The 15,508-nt window shown below is 46.3% G+C and overlaps 1 protein-coding gene across 3 annotated transcripts in view; it reads left to right on the forward strand.

The window, feature by feature from the left end:
• ATG2B (autophagy related 2B) overlaps positions 1 to 15,508 on the forward strand; it is a 72,532-nt gene that overhangs the window by 22,882 nt on the left and 34,142 nt on the right. For all 3 annotated transcript variants that reach the window (XR_005064318.1, XM_037031208.1, XM_037031209.1), the window contains exons 12-23: positions 188 to 338; positions 1,070 to 1,162; positions 1,300 to 1,488; positions 3,098 to 3,371; positions 4,755 to 4,857; positions 6,565 to 6,766; positions 7,050 to 7,192; positions 12,008 to 12,165; positions 12,763 to 12,935; positions 13,373 to 13,523; positions 14,747 to 14,946; positions 15,095 to 15,175. Coding sequence is in view for 2 of the 3 variants with exons in the window: in XM_037031208.1 (XP_036887103.1) it covers positions 188 to 338; positions 1,070 to 1,162; positions 1,300 to 1,488; positions 3,098 to 3,371; positions 4,755 to 4,857; positions 6,565 to 6,766; positions 7,050 to 7,192; positions 12,008 to 12,165; positions 12,763 to 12,935; positions 13,373 to 13,523; positions 14,747 to 14,946; positions 15,095 to 15,175 (1,918 nt within the window). In the remaining variant the exon portion in view is untranslated. The remainder of the gene's footprint in view (positions 1 to 187; positions 339 to 1,069; positions 1,163 to 1,299; positions 1,489 to 3,097; positions 3,372 to 4,754; positions 4,858 to 6,564; positions 6,767 to 7,049; positions 7,193 to 12,007; positions 12,166 to 12,762; positions 12,936 to 13,372; positions 13,524 to 14,746; positions 14,947 to 15,094; positions 15,176 to 15,508) is intronic.

The raw sequence follows: 15,508 nt of genomic DNA on the forward strand, positions 1-15,508 counted from the left end.
TTAAAATCTTGCGTCAGGTAAATTTGAAGTGATCTTTCTGGCTAGTATCCTTAGGAATATTATTTCCAACTTGAATGTGTAAGAATAGGTAGGTAATTGTTATACCTTATGAACACTCGCGTACTGTTTATCCACTGTTCAATCTAGAACAAATGGACACTCTTAAATGCTGCATTTCTTGTGCTAGATTTATAGGTACTGGCCTCAAAGTGTCCTATGAACAGAGACCAAGGTCAGCGTCCAGGCAGTTTAGCACCGACCTGTCCATCGGACGAATGGAGCTGTTGGAGTGCCTGTTCCCCACGGACAGCCGCTCTCTTTCCCCTCACTACACGGAGGTGAGCCCTGAAGGCCCTGCCCTGGTGACCCTTCTTTCGGTCTGCCTTGCTCCATAAAGAATGGTACGAGCAGCAGCGGTTCCTTTAAAGAAGGAGTAGGAGGTCACATAGGAAGAGGTGTGTCGGTGTGTGCCGGAGCATGTGTGTTTTGTTGGAATAGAGTTTTAAGTGTGGCATTCCAGGCCATAAGAGTTGGTTAAAATTTTTAGTTTAGAGGTGACTTTTTACAGTGGCAGACAGGTTATGGGACAAATGACGTCACTTCACTCAGTGTTTAAACACCCTTACTTTCTGAAGAAGTCCGTTATTCAACAGACACTTCTGCGTGCTAAGTACTGTTCACCGTGGAAGACAGTGGCGTGTCTCCGTGTTCCTTAATTATTGATCTGGTTTTGTTCCTGTCTGAACAGTGTGTCCTAGAGAAACTTCAAAGCCATCAAAGTGACGTTTGTTGCTTTTACTTTGCCCTTATACGTGGTTTTATTTCGAAGCACGTCATTGGGCGTGGTTCATTTGAATCCTCCCCTACATTTCGTAGATGAGACACTAAGTATCCCAGACGTTCACTAGCTTGTCTGAGATTCACATGGGTGATAAGTGACAATGAAAACTTAAAGCGAGGTTTTCTGGCTCCAAAAAATTCTTCCCAGTGTTACGTTAGCACCTCTATTAATCCCTGTGATTAAAATGGTAGCTTAATGCTTACACTGATCTTCGTCTTTGTTTTTAAGCTTTTGATGTTCCATTCCAAAGAACGCACTGACTCCCACTCCCCTGCGTGTCTTCAGCTTCACTACAAGCATTCTGAGAGCAGAGGGCCCCAGGTGAGCGGTCTTTTCCTGTGGTCACGTGGGGTGTGAATTTTTGCTTGGTGTGTGTTTTGTCACGATCGGAAGGTGGGGCTTGGTTTTGTAGTATTATTAGTGATCATATTGATGCTTTCCTTTTTCTTTTTTTAAAGAGTAATCAAGCAAGACTTAGTTCTGTTCCTCAGAAGGCAGAATTGCAAATTAAATTAAGTCCAGTGTTCTGTGAGCTGGATATCAGTATTGTGGACAGGTTAAATTCCTTGCTGCAACCACAGAAACTTACTACAGTAGAGATGATGGCATCTCACATGTATACTTCATACAATAAGCATATCAGTCTGGTAAGTATTCAGAACTTGCAAATACTAATCAGAATTATTGCTGGCTAATAGGCTTATTTGGGTTGTTTCTGAGCTTGTGCATATATTATGAAAACAGCATTATTTATAATAATGAAAAAATGGAGACATGTTTTATGTCTGGACACTAGACAGCTGGATAAGTTTTGTTGATACACTGAGTGAACTTCTGTGCATCTGTTTTAAATGATGGTTTTGGAGATGGTGCTGTGAAGAGGGTCGTGAAGAAGTAAGCTTTCGTTCAGGGCTGTGAATCACATTGACGTATAGAAAACGAATGGATAGAAATATGCCCATTGGTCGTGATAATTACGTTAGGGCGATAGAGTGGGATTTCCTTTCCTTTTCCGTGTTATCTGAATTATACAAACCGTGATGATAATGTCTTCACAAAAAGCTTATTCACACATTTCACAAAGTATTTGAGCCATCTAGAAAATGTAGATCATATAAAATATACTTTTGAAAATAGGAACATAATATATTGGGTTGTGTTGTAGAGTATCACATTATATCACTTTTACTTAGATCTGGTGCCTGATGTCTTTTCTAAGCAAATCAAGTAAGTCAGATTTGCAAGAACTGTCTATTAGGAAAGCGGGGGGGAAGCGGGACCAGCAACAGATATGACTTGAAAAGAAAGGGGATGAGTTCTGTATATTTTAGTACTTTTTTCGCTGCTCCCTCCATTAGTGATGGTATTCACGTTAAATCAGCATTCTTTGCTTTGTGTCACCAATTGCTTCTTGTTTTAAGTTCTGTCGGGGCCAGTGTCTCTACTCGCTATCAGCCATGGATGCACTGGGGTGGCAGTTTAACCTCTCAGGCTCCTTGTGCTGAGGTCCCGGCTGTAAACCCTGGGCCAGAGGTTCCTGTTTCGGTACATTTTAGAGAAAGAGTAGACACAGGCTTTTATCGAAGGGCATTTTCTTTGCACTTTTTGTTATAACGTAGCTTTGGGTAAAATGGTGCATGAAGCCAGTTTTGGTTTCGGAGAGCCGTGTGCTGGGGTCACACCCTCGAGCTGGATGGGGACCCAGAGGAGTCGTTTAGTGAACGTTTATTTAGAACCTGTGATTTGCCAGCCTCCGGGCTTAGTCCTTGAAATACAAACTGTGTCAGGGGTGGGCCCTAGCACTTGGCATGATTCGTGTGATTTCACGTTCTCACCGAGTCTTTGAAGCGGCGTGTTTGTGCATAAAGCCTTCAGATTGGGTGTTGGTACCAGAGTGGTTTTTAACTATTGAAGTTGTTGATACGTGCTGTTTTTTTTTTTTAGTTTCTGGTAAAATATATATGCATCTCTGGTGCCCAAATCTTCACTTTGGTTCAGCTTTTATTTTTATTTATTCATTCATTTATTTTGTATGAGGTTTTGCCTTCTGTCAGTGGTCCTGGCTTCCGTTAATAGCTGTTGGACTATCAAAGTTCATTACACTAAGTTAATATTATAGTGGTTATTTTGGGTCATTTTAATGCATTGTACTGAATGAGGAAATAGTGAGTATGCATGCCGTCATGTTGACTACTGTCATTTATATTTATTTACTTGATTTCACACTTGGCCTGTGTTTTGATGCCTCGTTTCCAGCACAAGGCTTTCACGGAGGTCTTTCTTGACGACTCGCACAGCCCCACGAACTGTCGGGTGTCCGTCCAGGTCGCTACGCCCGCGCTGAGCCTTTCTGTCCGCTTCCCAATACCGGACCTTCGAGCAGACCAGGAAAGAGGACCGTGGTTTAAGAAGTCACTTCAGAAGGAGATTCTTCATCTAGCATTCACAGATCTAGAATTTAAGACCGAATTCCTAGGAGGGTCCACACCAGAACAAATGAAACTGGAACTCACCTTCAGAGAACTAGCTGGTAAGATTGAACATGCGTGGAAGGCACCAGACCGCAGACAACTGCCCCTGAGGCTTAGAGCAGGAGAAAGTGCACGGCAGCTGCAGAATGCAGTCGGATGAAAGAGCTGCGGGTCAGGGAACACGAGTAGTGCTTTTTGGAAAGAAGTGAGTTAGCGTGATGATTTATTTGCTCTGTTAAAACTTGTCTCCAGGGGGATGTCGTGCCACTGCCTGTATTTTAGCCCCCGCCACGCGTCCCCACACATTTGGAGGGCTGCCAGCGGCCAGCATCGCAGCGCCGCTCCGTGTTAGCCACTGGGTGTTAGCACGGCATGCTCTCCTTTCCTTTAATCACCACGATTGTGCGGGCTGATTACTTCCGATCGTTTCTGTCACTTGCACGTGGGGAATCTGTAGACCTAGGAGGAGGGGCCTTCCAAGCTCACGTGGAAGTAAGAGGCAGAACCAGGACCCAGACCCAAGTCCGACACCAGAGCTGTTTATCATCATGTTGCTTGTTCTCCGGGGACTTTGCTTTGTGCAACCTGTTTTAAGTTTTTCTGTGTTACTTTGCTTTTGTCAGCTAATGAAAAGTATATACACACTTAGAGTGAATCGAGTCCAGGAAGAGCTCAGGAAGATTGTGATGTGGGTTTGTGTGTGTGTGTGTGTGTGTGTGTGATTTCTTAACAACCCACCTTGCCCCACACCTCCCCTGTGCCACTCCGCCCCTGCGCCCCTGTGCCCTTGACCACACCTGCCTGCCACACCCTTGCTCTGTCCATCTCCTGCTCTGGGAGTCGGTGGCCGACTTTCCCTTCTCATCTTCACGCTGAGCGTACGTGTTCTTAGAGATACTGAAAATTGTTGCCAATTATGACTTCCTGAAAGGGCATGTAGGGTTATCTGGTGTCTCCTTGCCTCCAGTTGTAAGAAACTCATTATTTTGGAGGAAAGGCAGTGTTTGTAAAATGGAATGGAGAGACATGACTTGGGTTATGGTAAATAGAGGTGATTCTGACAGTCCTTGGTACAAAGTTGACATTTAAGACATGTCGTTATTTTCTGTGTTCCTAGATTAACTGCATAAGCTTTTACGGGGACTAATCACCCAGTGGCACTCGGTAAGCGGCACCTGCTGTATTTACTGTCCTGATTGTGCCCGTGCACTTGCACACCGGCACTGAGACACTTGAGTGTGAACAGAAAACGGCATCTTTAATTTACCCGCCCGTTCTGTCTCCCGCCATGTCCACTGGAAAGAGGAGCACACGAGTGAAAGCTGTAGAGCCTAGTGCTGCGCTGCGTCCCCGACTCAGCGGGTCTTTGCTCCCTAAGGAGGAAAGCGCCTTTCAGCCCTTGAGAGGAGGTGCACTTCAGCTAATCAGTCTTGTTTCGTCAGGGTCGTTCCAGGAAGAGAAAGGGGAGCCCTCTGTCCAGTTTGCCCACGTGTCCAGTGGTGGGGACGGAGACACGGCCTCGTCAGACGACTTCGACTGGCCCCGGTGAGTCCCCTGTCGGGCGGTGCGTGCCCTTAGCGAGAGTCCTTTCAGAATTAAATGACTGGTCTCTGGACCACCATTCTGGCTATTGAATCTAAGCTAAAAATATCCAGCCCTGGTGCGAGAACCCAGAGGAAAATGGACAGAGAACAGCTCTATGAAGGGTGTGCATTAGGTGTTGTGAGAGATGGAAGCCTAAGATGTGTTCTCCGGCCTCAAGTTTCCTAGTCAAAGTGGAGGGACCAAGGAATCATGGATCACTTTAAAAATAGTTCAAGGCTGTGGTAGAAGAGATGGCATAGGGCACCATTTGGTTAGTTGTCAAGTGAATTTTATAGTTAGTAATGCTTTGGAACAGTGTTTTTCCAATCTGGGAGCCTTTTCAAAATGCTGGTTCCCAGGCTCACCGTGGGACTCTCGGAGAGAGCCCAGGCCTCAGTGCAGCCGGACAGTCACAGCAGGTGGCTCCGGCCTGCAGTGGATGGGGGGCCTGGGGGACCGCTGCCTCAGGGTGCCAGGCAGCAGTGTTGTTCGGAAGATTGCGTTCACTCCATCGTGAGCTTGGGCTGGGTTTAGAAGAACGTAGTTTACTCAGGATAACGATCCAGTGTCACCCTGAAAACTAAGCACCGGAAGCCTCTCAGAAAGTGACCTTTTTGGGACACTTCCTGCCCGCCCACCTTTACACTCGCCCTCCTCTCATCAGACCCATCACACTCTTCGGACAGATGTTGTCCGTAGCTGCCTGAGACGCTGCGGGAGTGTGGGGTGTGAGTTCTCGCTGTGGGGGATGGGTCGATTCCAATTACGTAATTTGGAAGCACAGACTGCATTGGGGTATCTGTGAATTAGGAAGCCGATGTGACAGTTTACAACTAGAACCCACTGGTACCGTCTGTGTAGCAAAAAGAGCCATTGTAGCTGCGACCCAGATGTCTGTCGTACTTGGGGTGGCCACGCTTCCTCATGACAATGGGGGAAGGAGAGATGACAAAGCCCTGTGCCAGTGATGTGCCAGCAGAGGACGGCAGACACGGCCTCTTATTGTTGAGAACCCTAAAGGGTTTGTTGCCACGGCTCTGAAAAACGTTCCCTGATCAGCCTCTCCCTCTCTGTCTGAGCAACTTCTGTGACATGAGGTTTCCGAGGCATGTGCGTGTTCCATCATAGCAGAGCAGACTGCGTGCGGAAGGGACCGGGGTAGCGAGCAGAAATAGAATTCTTAGGTAGAGCTTGCTGAACGGTGATTTTTAAACATGAGATTTAAAATTAGCCCTGGCTGGTGTAGCTCAGTGGAGTGAGCGCGGGCCTGCGAACCACACGATTGCGGTTCGATTCCCAGTCAGGGCACATGCTTGGGTTGAGGGCCAGTTCTCAGCAGGGGACACACGAGAGACAACCGCACATTGATATTTCTCTCCCTCTCTCCTTCCCTTCCCCTCTAGAGATAAATTTAAAAAATTAATCTTTGTATCCTCAAAAGATCAGATTTTCAGTACAACACTAATGCCTTTCTTTTGTTTACTTGTCTCATCAATGCTGCACTTTTGAGTTGATACCACGCCCGGAAGTGGGGTAGATTAGATGTAAGCAGACTTGGCAGAGAAGCTGAATTCCCACCATCAGTGGTCTTTGCATTAATTTGCATGACAGTTAAAGTTTCTCAGTTGACACATAGATCTTGATTCTTAAAATTGCCCTTGCTGTCAGGATTGTGCTGAAAGTGAACCCGCCAGCCATGCATTCCATTCTGGAGAGAGTCGCAGCCGAGGAGGAGGAGGAGGAGGAGAGCGACGGCCACTACCAGGACGAGGAGGAAGGAGGCGCTCACTCCCTGAAGGACGTGTGCGACCTCCGGAGGCCAGCGCCCTCTCCCTTCTCTTCTCGAAGGGTCATGTTTGAGAACGAACAGGTAGGATTCCAGTGCGTGCGGCCACGGACGGGTATCCCCCAGCATGTAGCGACGGCTTTAAATCTTCTTAAATTAAAACAACTTAGTATTCTGTTTGCGCTAGGTTCCTAACTCCAAGATTGAATAATGTGTCTGTTTTTTTCTTGGTTAAAAGTTAAAAGTTACATGCTTGCTTATTTGCTGACATACCAAGTCCTGTGCTTAGATTAAGAAGATGCAACTACTATTTTAAACATAAAATGGTTATTGGATGCATTTTTTTGGCACTAAACTTATGTTTTAGATGGTGATGCCAGGAGACCCTGTAGAAATGACAGAGTTTCAGGACAAAGCAATCAGCAATTCTCACTATGTGCTGGAGCTCACGTTGCCCAATATTCACGTAACACTTCCGAACAAAAGCTTTTATGAGAAGCTTTATAACAGGTGAGCTAAACACATTCAGTCGACTCTCTGGGATGGACTCTCCTGCCTAAGTACCTCATACCTTTCTGTCTCCCCCTTTCTTTCTTTGCCTCAATATCCTCTCCCACCTCCGTGCCCTCTGTGGGTGTGGTAATAGAACTGTCCCGGTTACAGTGTAGAGTGTCCTCACCAGCGTGTCCGGTTACTGCGTTCCTCACGTGTGAGATGTTTACTCACTTTGTCCTCTGTCACCTCACCGCGGGTCCTGAGCACACACCTCTTCTCTGTGTGCGGTGACATGAAAGGACCGGGGAGCACTCCTGTGGATGGCCGACAGACCCTGGGGTAGACTTGGAGTCCTGGGCCCTTCGTGCAAGGGGCGGCCCTTCTCAGAGTTCGAAAAAGTTTATCATTCATTAGAATGATAAACTCTAACTTAACAACTTCTGTGTGAAAATCTAAATTGGAAATAAATGGCATTCTAGAGGTGCAGACTGCAGCCAGCGAAGGCCTTGGGCAGTTTGCCTGGCCGCTGTGAGCCAGCCTCCTTGCCTGCGAAGTGGAGGTGGACTGACTCCCTGGGCCATTGGGAGGATCAAATGGGACAACCCCTGGGGACTTCTGGGAACAGTGGCACTCCGTAAGCACTCAGGAGTCATCTGTTACTGTGACCATTAAGGGTCACAGCGGGGGGACTCCCTCGTGCAGCGTACCCGAGGGCACTCACGTGCGGGTCTGGGTAAGGATGGCCTTGTGTCTGCCATTGCTGGCTTCCCACATGTGGGCAAGTTCCTCTGACTTCAGTTCACCTTCAGGGACTTCAGACTGCTTTCTGCTGAAGGTTTACTTGGTCTCAGATAGCACTGGCCTGTTATTCCTGGACTGGTGATAATATGCCAGATCTCCTCACCTACCACCAGTGACCGGGAATGCTGGTCTCAGAATTGGAAAATTAAGTTCCAGAAAGATCTGCGTAGTTCAGCTGTCTCGAAGATGAGATTCACAGGACAGTCCACTGACTGGCTGTAGGAAGAAAACGTTAGCGTTTCTATTTAACGTTAAAAAAAACACCTTAAAAAATTTCTATTTTATATTTATCTCATATATCACTCGTAGATAATAGTTACATGTAATTTATGAATTGACATTAGGGAGCTTCCATAATTTTTTTAACTATTAGGGTTTACGTATAATCTAAAGTTTAGTGACTACTAATCTCTAGACTATTTTCCTTATTTTATACTTGAGGAATGTCTGCCAGGAGCCTGCAGCTGTGTGAGGAGAAGATGACCGCACAGAGCGAAATGGCTAGTTCGAGGTCCCATGCAGAGGGCAGAGGGCTTTGTCATTTGGTCTTTCCGTGGTGCTTGGTTGCACTGGGGAATTAGAGCAGTGATACACACCTTAAACATGCAATTTACAAATATGTGTTTATTTACCACTTCTTAAAATATAGGAAAAGGCCAATTTTTCAGTATGAGTCACTGGTTGGAATTTTCGCATCATGTATACGTGAAAACCTTTGTCTACAGTTTTCAGATTCAGTTCTCTTAAAGTGGAGTAAAAAAAAAGTTTCAAAGCAATTTGAGTGCTGAGTCCCAGGTTTTAGGATTTTTCCACTTCTGTCTGTATACTCAAAAGTTATCAGCTGGCACAACATTTAGTTAAACTGTACTTACAGTAACGGATAGAGTGGGGTGAGCAGAGCCGAGGTCAAACCCCCCTGACCCGTGATGAATGTAGGGAACGCAGAGCTCAGCTGGCAGGGCAGCCCTCAGCTGTGCTGGAGGTGCTCTCTGCTGGCAGCCAGCGGTGGGCGTGCGGGCGACAGTCCCCAGTGCGGCAGGTGGGGCTGGCGATTGCTTACATCAGGCAGCTTGGGAGTGTCCGTTCACCTGGGGAGCTGGTTCAGCTGCTCTCTCTGACTCTGCCTTGCACAGCACCAGCCCCGCAGTGCCCTGTGCCCTGCGGGTTACGTGAGCCACGTATCTGAGCTCGTCAAGGTGTGAGTTCTTTGCCCCTTATTTGGCTTAGTGAGTATTTGTAAATTTTAAAATTAGTATTATTTTGAAAGTGTGAAGCATTCTTAAGCTTACAGAAAAGGTGCAAGTACAGCAAAGAGAACTTCCCCCCCGAGCCATTTGGAAGTAAGTTGCTTACCAAGCGCCCCTTCAACCGTGAGCACCGAGCACTGACCGCTGACAAGGGAGTTGTCTGCGTGACCACAGTTCACCAACCAGAGCGAGGGCGTTGATGTCGTATGTCACACCATTAGTCCCCAGGGTCCATTCGGGTTCTCCATAATGTTCTTTCATGTGTACAATTTAAAAAATCTCTGAGTAGGAGCTGTAACCAACCCTATCTTTACTTCATACATGTAAAATACTGGTTTATTCCTTTAGTGCCTTGGCCGACTGGCTGTTTTTAAAAAGACAGTGTCAGGTACATGGGAGTTTGAACACTAAAACAAATTCTAATGGGTTTTTAAAAAATATTTAATTATTTTTACACATAGGGAAAGAGAGGGAGAAACAGAGGGAGAGAAATGTCAATGTGTGGTTGCCCCCTGCACACCCCACCACTAGGGACCTGGCCTGCAACCCAGGCATGTGTCCTGACTGGGAATCGAACCAGTGACCATTTGGTTCACAGGCCAGCACTCAATCCACTGAGCCACACCATCCAGGCCTAATTGGTTTTATTAAGTAGTTACTGAACTTCTGTTGTCTTTTAGGCTCATTGTCACAGAATCATGGTGATGTGTCCTTAAATATCTTGTGTTTTCTTTCTTGATTTTAAAAACTTCACTCAGTGTGTCTCATAGTGTTAATGATACCAAGACTGTGCTTAGATGAAAGTATAAAGGAAAAGAGTAAAGTCGCAGTGGGACTTTATTTGTGTATCATGAACTCAAGCTTTACTTTGAGTAACAGTTTCGCTTTAATCCATGAAGGTAGGAGGATGGTTACAGGAAATAAGGTAAAGGAAGAGCATGTTCTGAGAAAATGCATTTTATACATTATTTATATAGGAGTTTAGACTACGATCTGGATTGAAACTCTTTTGTTTTAATAAAAATGCCCAAGAAGCAGTGAGCCAGATGAGCACCGCAGAGTTTTGGGGCTCTGCTCTCAGTTTGTCTGAGATGCAACGTATTTCTGTCCTCTCTCCCGGGTGTCCTGCACCTGCAGAACCTTCCAAAAGCATCCGTTCAGGTGGGGAGTGCTGTCTACTGTAAGTCCCAGTACTCGGGCCTGGTTTGTCCTGTTTAGGGCTTCGGCAGCTCAGGACATGGCCCGGGTGGCTCCTAGACATGTGGCTTCTCACAGGGAGGGCCTGGGCCACGCCATCACTTGGCATCTTGCTGGGTGCTCACACCAGGCTTTACCGCGAGCCCGTGCCTGCTCCGTGAGGGCCATTGCACCAGGCGCAGACAGGGATGGCTGAGGGTGCAGGGCAGGAAACAAGAAGATGCAGTGTGTTACGTCATGGGTGCTGTGGTCTAGTTGTGCGCGTGCAGGGGAGATGCTGCGGGTCCTAGCTTAACAGAGGGCCCCGGAGGGGACACCGAAAAGGCTTTGTTTTCATGAAAATGTAGACGGGTGATGAGGGGAGGGTCAGGGCAGAAGGACACCTGATTAGTGACAACTAATTCTTTAAAAAAGTAGGGCTTGGCCCTGGCTGGTGTAGCTCAGTGGATTGAGCACGGGCCTGCGAACCAGATGATCACCGTTCAATTCCCAGACAGGGCACATGCCTGGGTTGCAGGCCAGTTCCCAGCAGGGGCCAGTTCCCAGCAAGGGATGCACGAGAAGCAACCATACATTGATGTTTCTCTTCCTCTCTCCTCCCTTCCCCTCTAAAGATAAATAAATATTTTTTAAAAAGTAGGGCCTGGTAGTAGCCTAGCTTGACACCTGTCACCCCACTGGTCACCAGTATTGACTTGGCTTCCTTGCTAGGTAGAAAGATTTCCGTTCTTGGCCCTGGCCAGGTAGATCAGTTGGTTAGAGTGTAGTCCCCATACACTAAGGTCTTGGGTTCAACCCCCAGCCAGGGCACATACAGGAACCAACCAATGAATGCATCAATAAGGGGAACAGCAAATTGATGTTTCTCTCTCTCAAAAATTATTAAAACGTGAAAAAGCTTTCTTCTCTTCATTTCCTGTTCTGTATGCATTCTTCATCTCATGTAGTCTTCCCAATGAACATGCTTTTGGTGAAGAGGGAAAAAGCAGGTAACCCTAGAGTAACAGAGAAACGCAGAAGTGCATTGGGAGCCGGCCATGATCTGGGCTCTGGTCCCAGTTCTCCCAGTGATTAGCTGAGTGACCTTGGGCAGGTCACTCAACCTGTATGAGGCAGGCTCTTCAAGTGTCAGGTGGTGGTGAGGACTCTCCCTTGGCTGCCCTGCAGGATCGGGGGAGGGTCGGGCGACACGATGCGCAATCTGCTACAGGGTGCTTGTGTGTGTGGACGGTCTTCTTTTGCTCTTAGGTTTTTTAAAGAATTTTTTCATTAACTTCCTTCAAGTACATTTAGATGTGTGTAATATGATGCCTATGTCATAGGTGACCCAGGTAAAAAAGCAGGTAGGTATCTAACTAGGTGTCTACTTGTCCAAATTCCTTTCTCACTCCTCTGCATTGTAGCCATCTCAGTCATTTTTCCATTATATGAACATAATTGATATTTTTAAAAACATGCAGAATCTAATTTCTGTTTCACCATTTAGATAAGTTATTATTCATGTGATTTCTTAAAGGGATATTTTTTGGTCTGCCTTCAGTCGAACTAGGAATTAGGGACTTATTTTTCAACTTTGTCTTTATAGGATCTTTAATGACCTGTTACTGTGGGAACCAACAGCTCCTTCACCAGTGGAGACTTTTGAAAATATTTCCTATGGTGTCGGGCTCTCAGTGGCCAGTCAGCTCATCAATACCTTCAACAAAGACAGCTTTAGTCCATTTAAATCTACGGTTCACTATGGTAATGTATTTTATTTTATCTTTATTTTCTTTAAAGATTCTATTTATTTATTTTTAGACAGAGGGGAAGGGTAGGAGAGAAACATCAGTATATGTTTGCCTCTCATGTGCCCCCTACTGGGGACCTAGCTAGAAGCCAGACATGTGCCCTAACTGGGAATTGAACCAGCGAGCTACCCTTTGGTTCACAGGCTGGAACTCAGTCCACTGAGCCACGCCAGCCAGGGCACTATGGTAATACATTTTAAATTTGTTCTGAAGTCACTAACTGGTTTATCAATAAAGTAGGAGCCTTTTATTTGATGATGTTTTTCATTTATATATTAGAATATCTTTTAGTAATTTATATTTCCCCACTTGTATCTGTATATTGAGAATATTACTATTAGTTAACTATGTTATTTTTATAGGGATAACATATACAGTGTCTGCAGTTTAGTGGTAAAGTAAAAAAATAGAGCAAGTAGATTTTTATTGTCATACCAGACTCTGTAAAAATAACAGGCTGTAAAGTAAATGTTCTTGTGGCAATGTTCAAGTTGCTCTCTTTTAAAACAAGCTGTGGGAACCACGTGACTGTGACGTTTGTCCCTCACAGATGAGGAGAGTGGGTCCGAGGAGGAGACCCTGCAGTACTTCTCTACTCTGGATCCCAGCTATCGGCCCCGCAGGAAAAAAAAACTCGACTCTCAGAACAAACACTCACACAGTCTCCTCTCAGTCCTTCTGAGCATCAATCACGGATTAGTGGCGGTGTTCACAGACGTCAGGGTGAGGGCTTACCGCTCCGGAGTGCTTTCTCCAGGGCACCTCCCAGTGGGTCTACCACGGAACACCAGTGGCTGAGGGAGTGTGGCGCTGGTTCAGGGATGGAGGGAGCTCCGTTTTCCGAGGTCCCTCATGGCAACAGACAGACAGCACCTTTGGAAACTTACCTTTCATTGCAGATCACAAGATGCACGTAACATGCACCTTCTGGTGGGGAACATGGGCCAGTTCTGCCCCTGCAGTGATAACGAGGAATTGCCCACTGTAGCGGAGGGTGGAGGACAGGGTGCATTTGCTGGAGAGGCCCCCTTGAATGGCTCAGTTTGCAGTACCGCCATGGTGGGGTGGGGTCAGGGGTCGGATGCTGGGCTGCCACCTGAGAGGTGCGGTCTTCTGCCTTCGGATAATGACGCCTGGGTTTTCTGTGGTTTTCCCGTTAGCAAGACAGTGGAGACCTGTTGGAAGACAAGCATGGTGAATTCTGGTTGGAGTTCAACAGTGGGTCGTTGTTTTGTGTGACCAAGTACGAAGGCTTCGACGACAAGCACTACATCTGCCTCCACTCCAGCAGCTTCAGCCTCTACCACAAAGGTAGGATGGGCATGGTGCGTGTGTGCTGTGTTCGATTCTGTTTAGACGCGTGTAAGTTTGGTTTAATACAGTCTGTTGAGAACGGAGCTCTGATAGTGGCAGTTTTTCTGTGGGGGCTGCTGATTCATCTGGCAAAGTAATACCTGCTGTGAGTTAGAAATTGACTATTCTTTTTTTGCAATGTGATATAATTCACCTATCATATACCATTCACCCCTTTAAAGTATACATCTATTTCTATAGTTTTTGGTATTTCACAGAGTTGTGTCACCACGATCATAGCTAACTGAGGAATGTTTTCGTCACCCCCAAAAGAAACTCTGTGCCCTGTAGCTGGAAGCCCCACCGAAGCCCTGCCACACCCCAGCCCTGAGAATCACAAAAGTGCTTTCTGTCTCTGTGGGTTTAGTATTCCTGATGTTTCCTTTGGATCAAATCATGCAATATATGGCCTTCTGCTACTGACATTATGTATTCAGGGTTATTGAAATGTACTAGTGTTTCATTCCTTTCTATTGCCAAGTCATATTCCGTTTTATGGACACACCATACCTTATTATCTATTGATCGGTTGATGGGACTTTACATTCTCTATTCTCAAGCAACGCTTCATTTTGGGAACAGGCATAGAATTTACCATTCTTTGAGCACATTTCCTGTGTTACCCTGTACGTAGACATGAAGTACTTGCACATTCTCAGTGCTTACCAGATTTTCCTACTTAAATTGAATTATCCGCCCTGGCTGGTGTAGCTCAGTGGATTGAGCACAGGCCTGCGAACCAGACGATCGCGGTCCGATTCCCAGTCAGGGCACATGCCTGGGTTGCAAACCGGTTCCTTGCAGACTAACTACCAGCAGGGGATGCACAAAAGGCAACCATACATTGATGTTTCTCTCCCTCTCTCCTCTCTCCTTCCCCTCTAAAAATAAATAAATACATAAAATCTTTAAAAAATAAAAATAAAAAAAATAAATAAAATTAAAAAATGAATTATCCTAGCGTTTTAAGTCTTCATTTTTTTGAAGTCGGGTACTGCCAGTCATACCAGCGTCAGCAGAGTGGGATGGGTTGTTAACGCCAAGTCAGTTCTCGCTCCCTTTGCCTCCAGAGTCATGATGTATTCAGTGGAAGTAGCTGGGTTTTTGTTTCCAGTTATACAAGTCTGTGAACTAATTTCAAGTAATCACTTTGATATGTTTCCACCGCAATGTGGACATAGGCATGGTGGATGGAGTGATTCTTCCCACGGAAGCACGCCTGCCCGGACCCACCCGCCCGCATTGGCTGGAGCCTACTATTTATTCCTCTGAAGAAAACGGTCTCAGCAGAGCTTCTTCAGATGGCGTTGGAGGAGATCCTTCGAATATGCTGTCTGTCGCCGTGAAGATACTGTCTGACAAATCTGAGTCCAATACGAAGGTCTGCTTTAAACTTCGGTGCTGTCAAACACTTGCTGTCGGTTGGATGACTGGCCAACACAAGTGTGTAGATGGCAGCACGTTTCTCAGTTGGGGAAACTTCGGGCTGTGCGGGTGGTGAGTGAGAGCCTTTGTGTCGCCCCGCACAGGAATTCCTCGTGGCCGTGGGGCTGAAAGGCGCCACCCTCCAGCACCGGGTGCTCCCCTCTGGGCTGAGCTGGCACGAGCAGGTGAGAGCACACGTTCGATCGTCTATCTGGGGAGAGGGGAAGGGAGTGGTTGGTGTGAACACTGACCTGGTGGAAGGGAGAGACATGGCCTCACCTTGTTCATTTAGATTAGAGATGTGTGGGGGCAGGTGCCGGGGAGAGGGGCTGGTTCGCAGGCTAAGCCGGGTGTAAATTGAAGATAAAGAACTTCTCCCAACAGTGGATTATTTAGAAAACCTGATGGATCATTTTAAGCAATCTTTAGGAATATTTGTTTCTTTCAAGAATTGTTTCAAGGAATTGACAGTGTATTATACACATGTTGTTAGTTTCATAAACTCGGGTTTTCTAAGG

Source organism: Sturnira hondurensis, unplaced genomic scaffold, assembly GCF_014824575.4.
Source record: "Sturnira hondurensis isolate 20B ecotype Veracruz unplaced genomic scaffold, ASM1482457v3 Scaffold0021143, whole genome shotgun sequence".
Lineage (NCBI taxonomy): Eukaryota > Metazoa > Chordata > Mammalia > Chiroptera > Phyllostomidae > Sturnira > Sturnira hondurensis.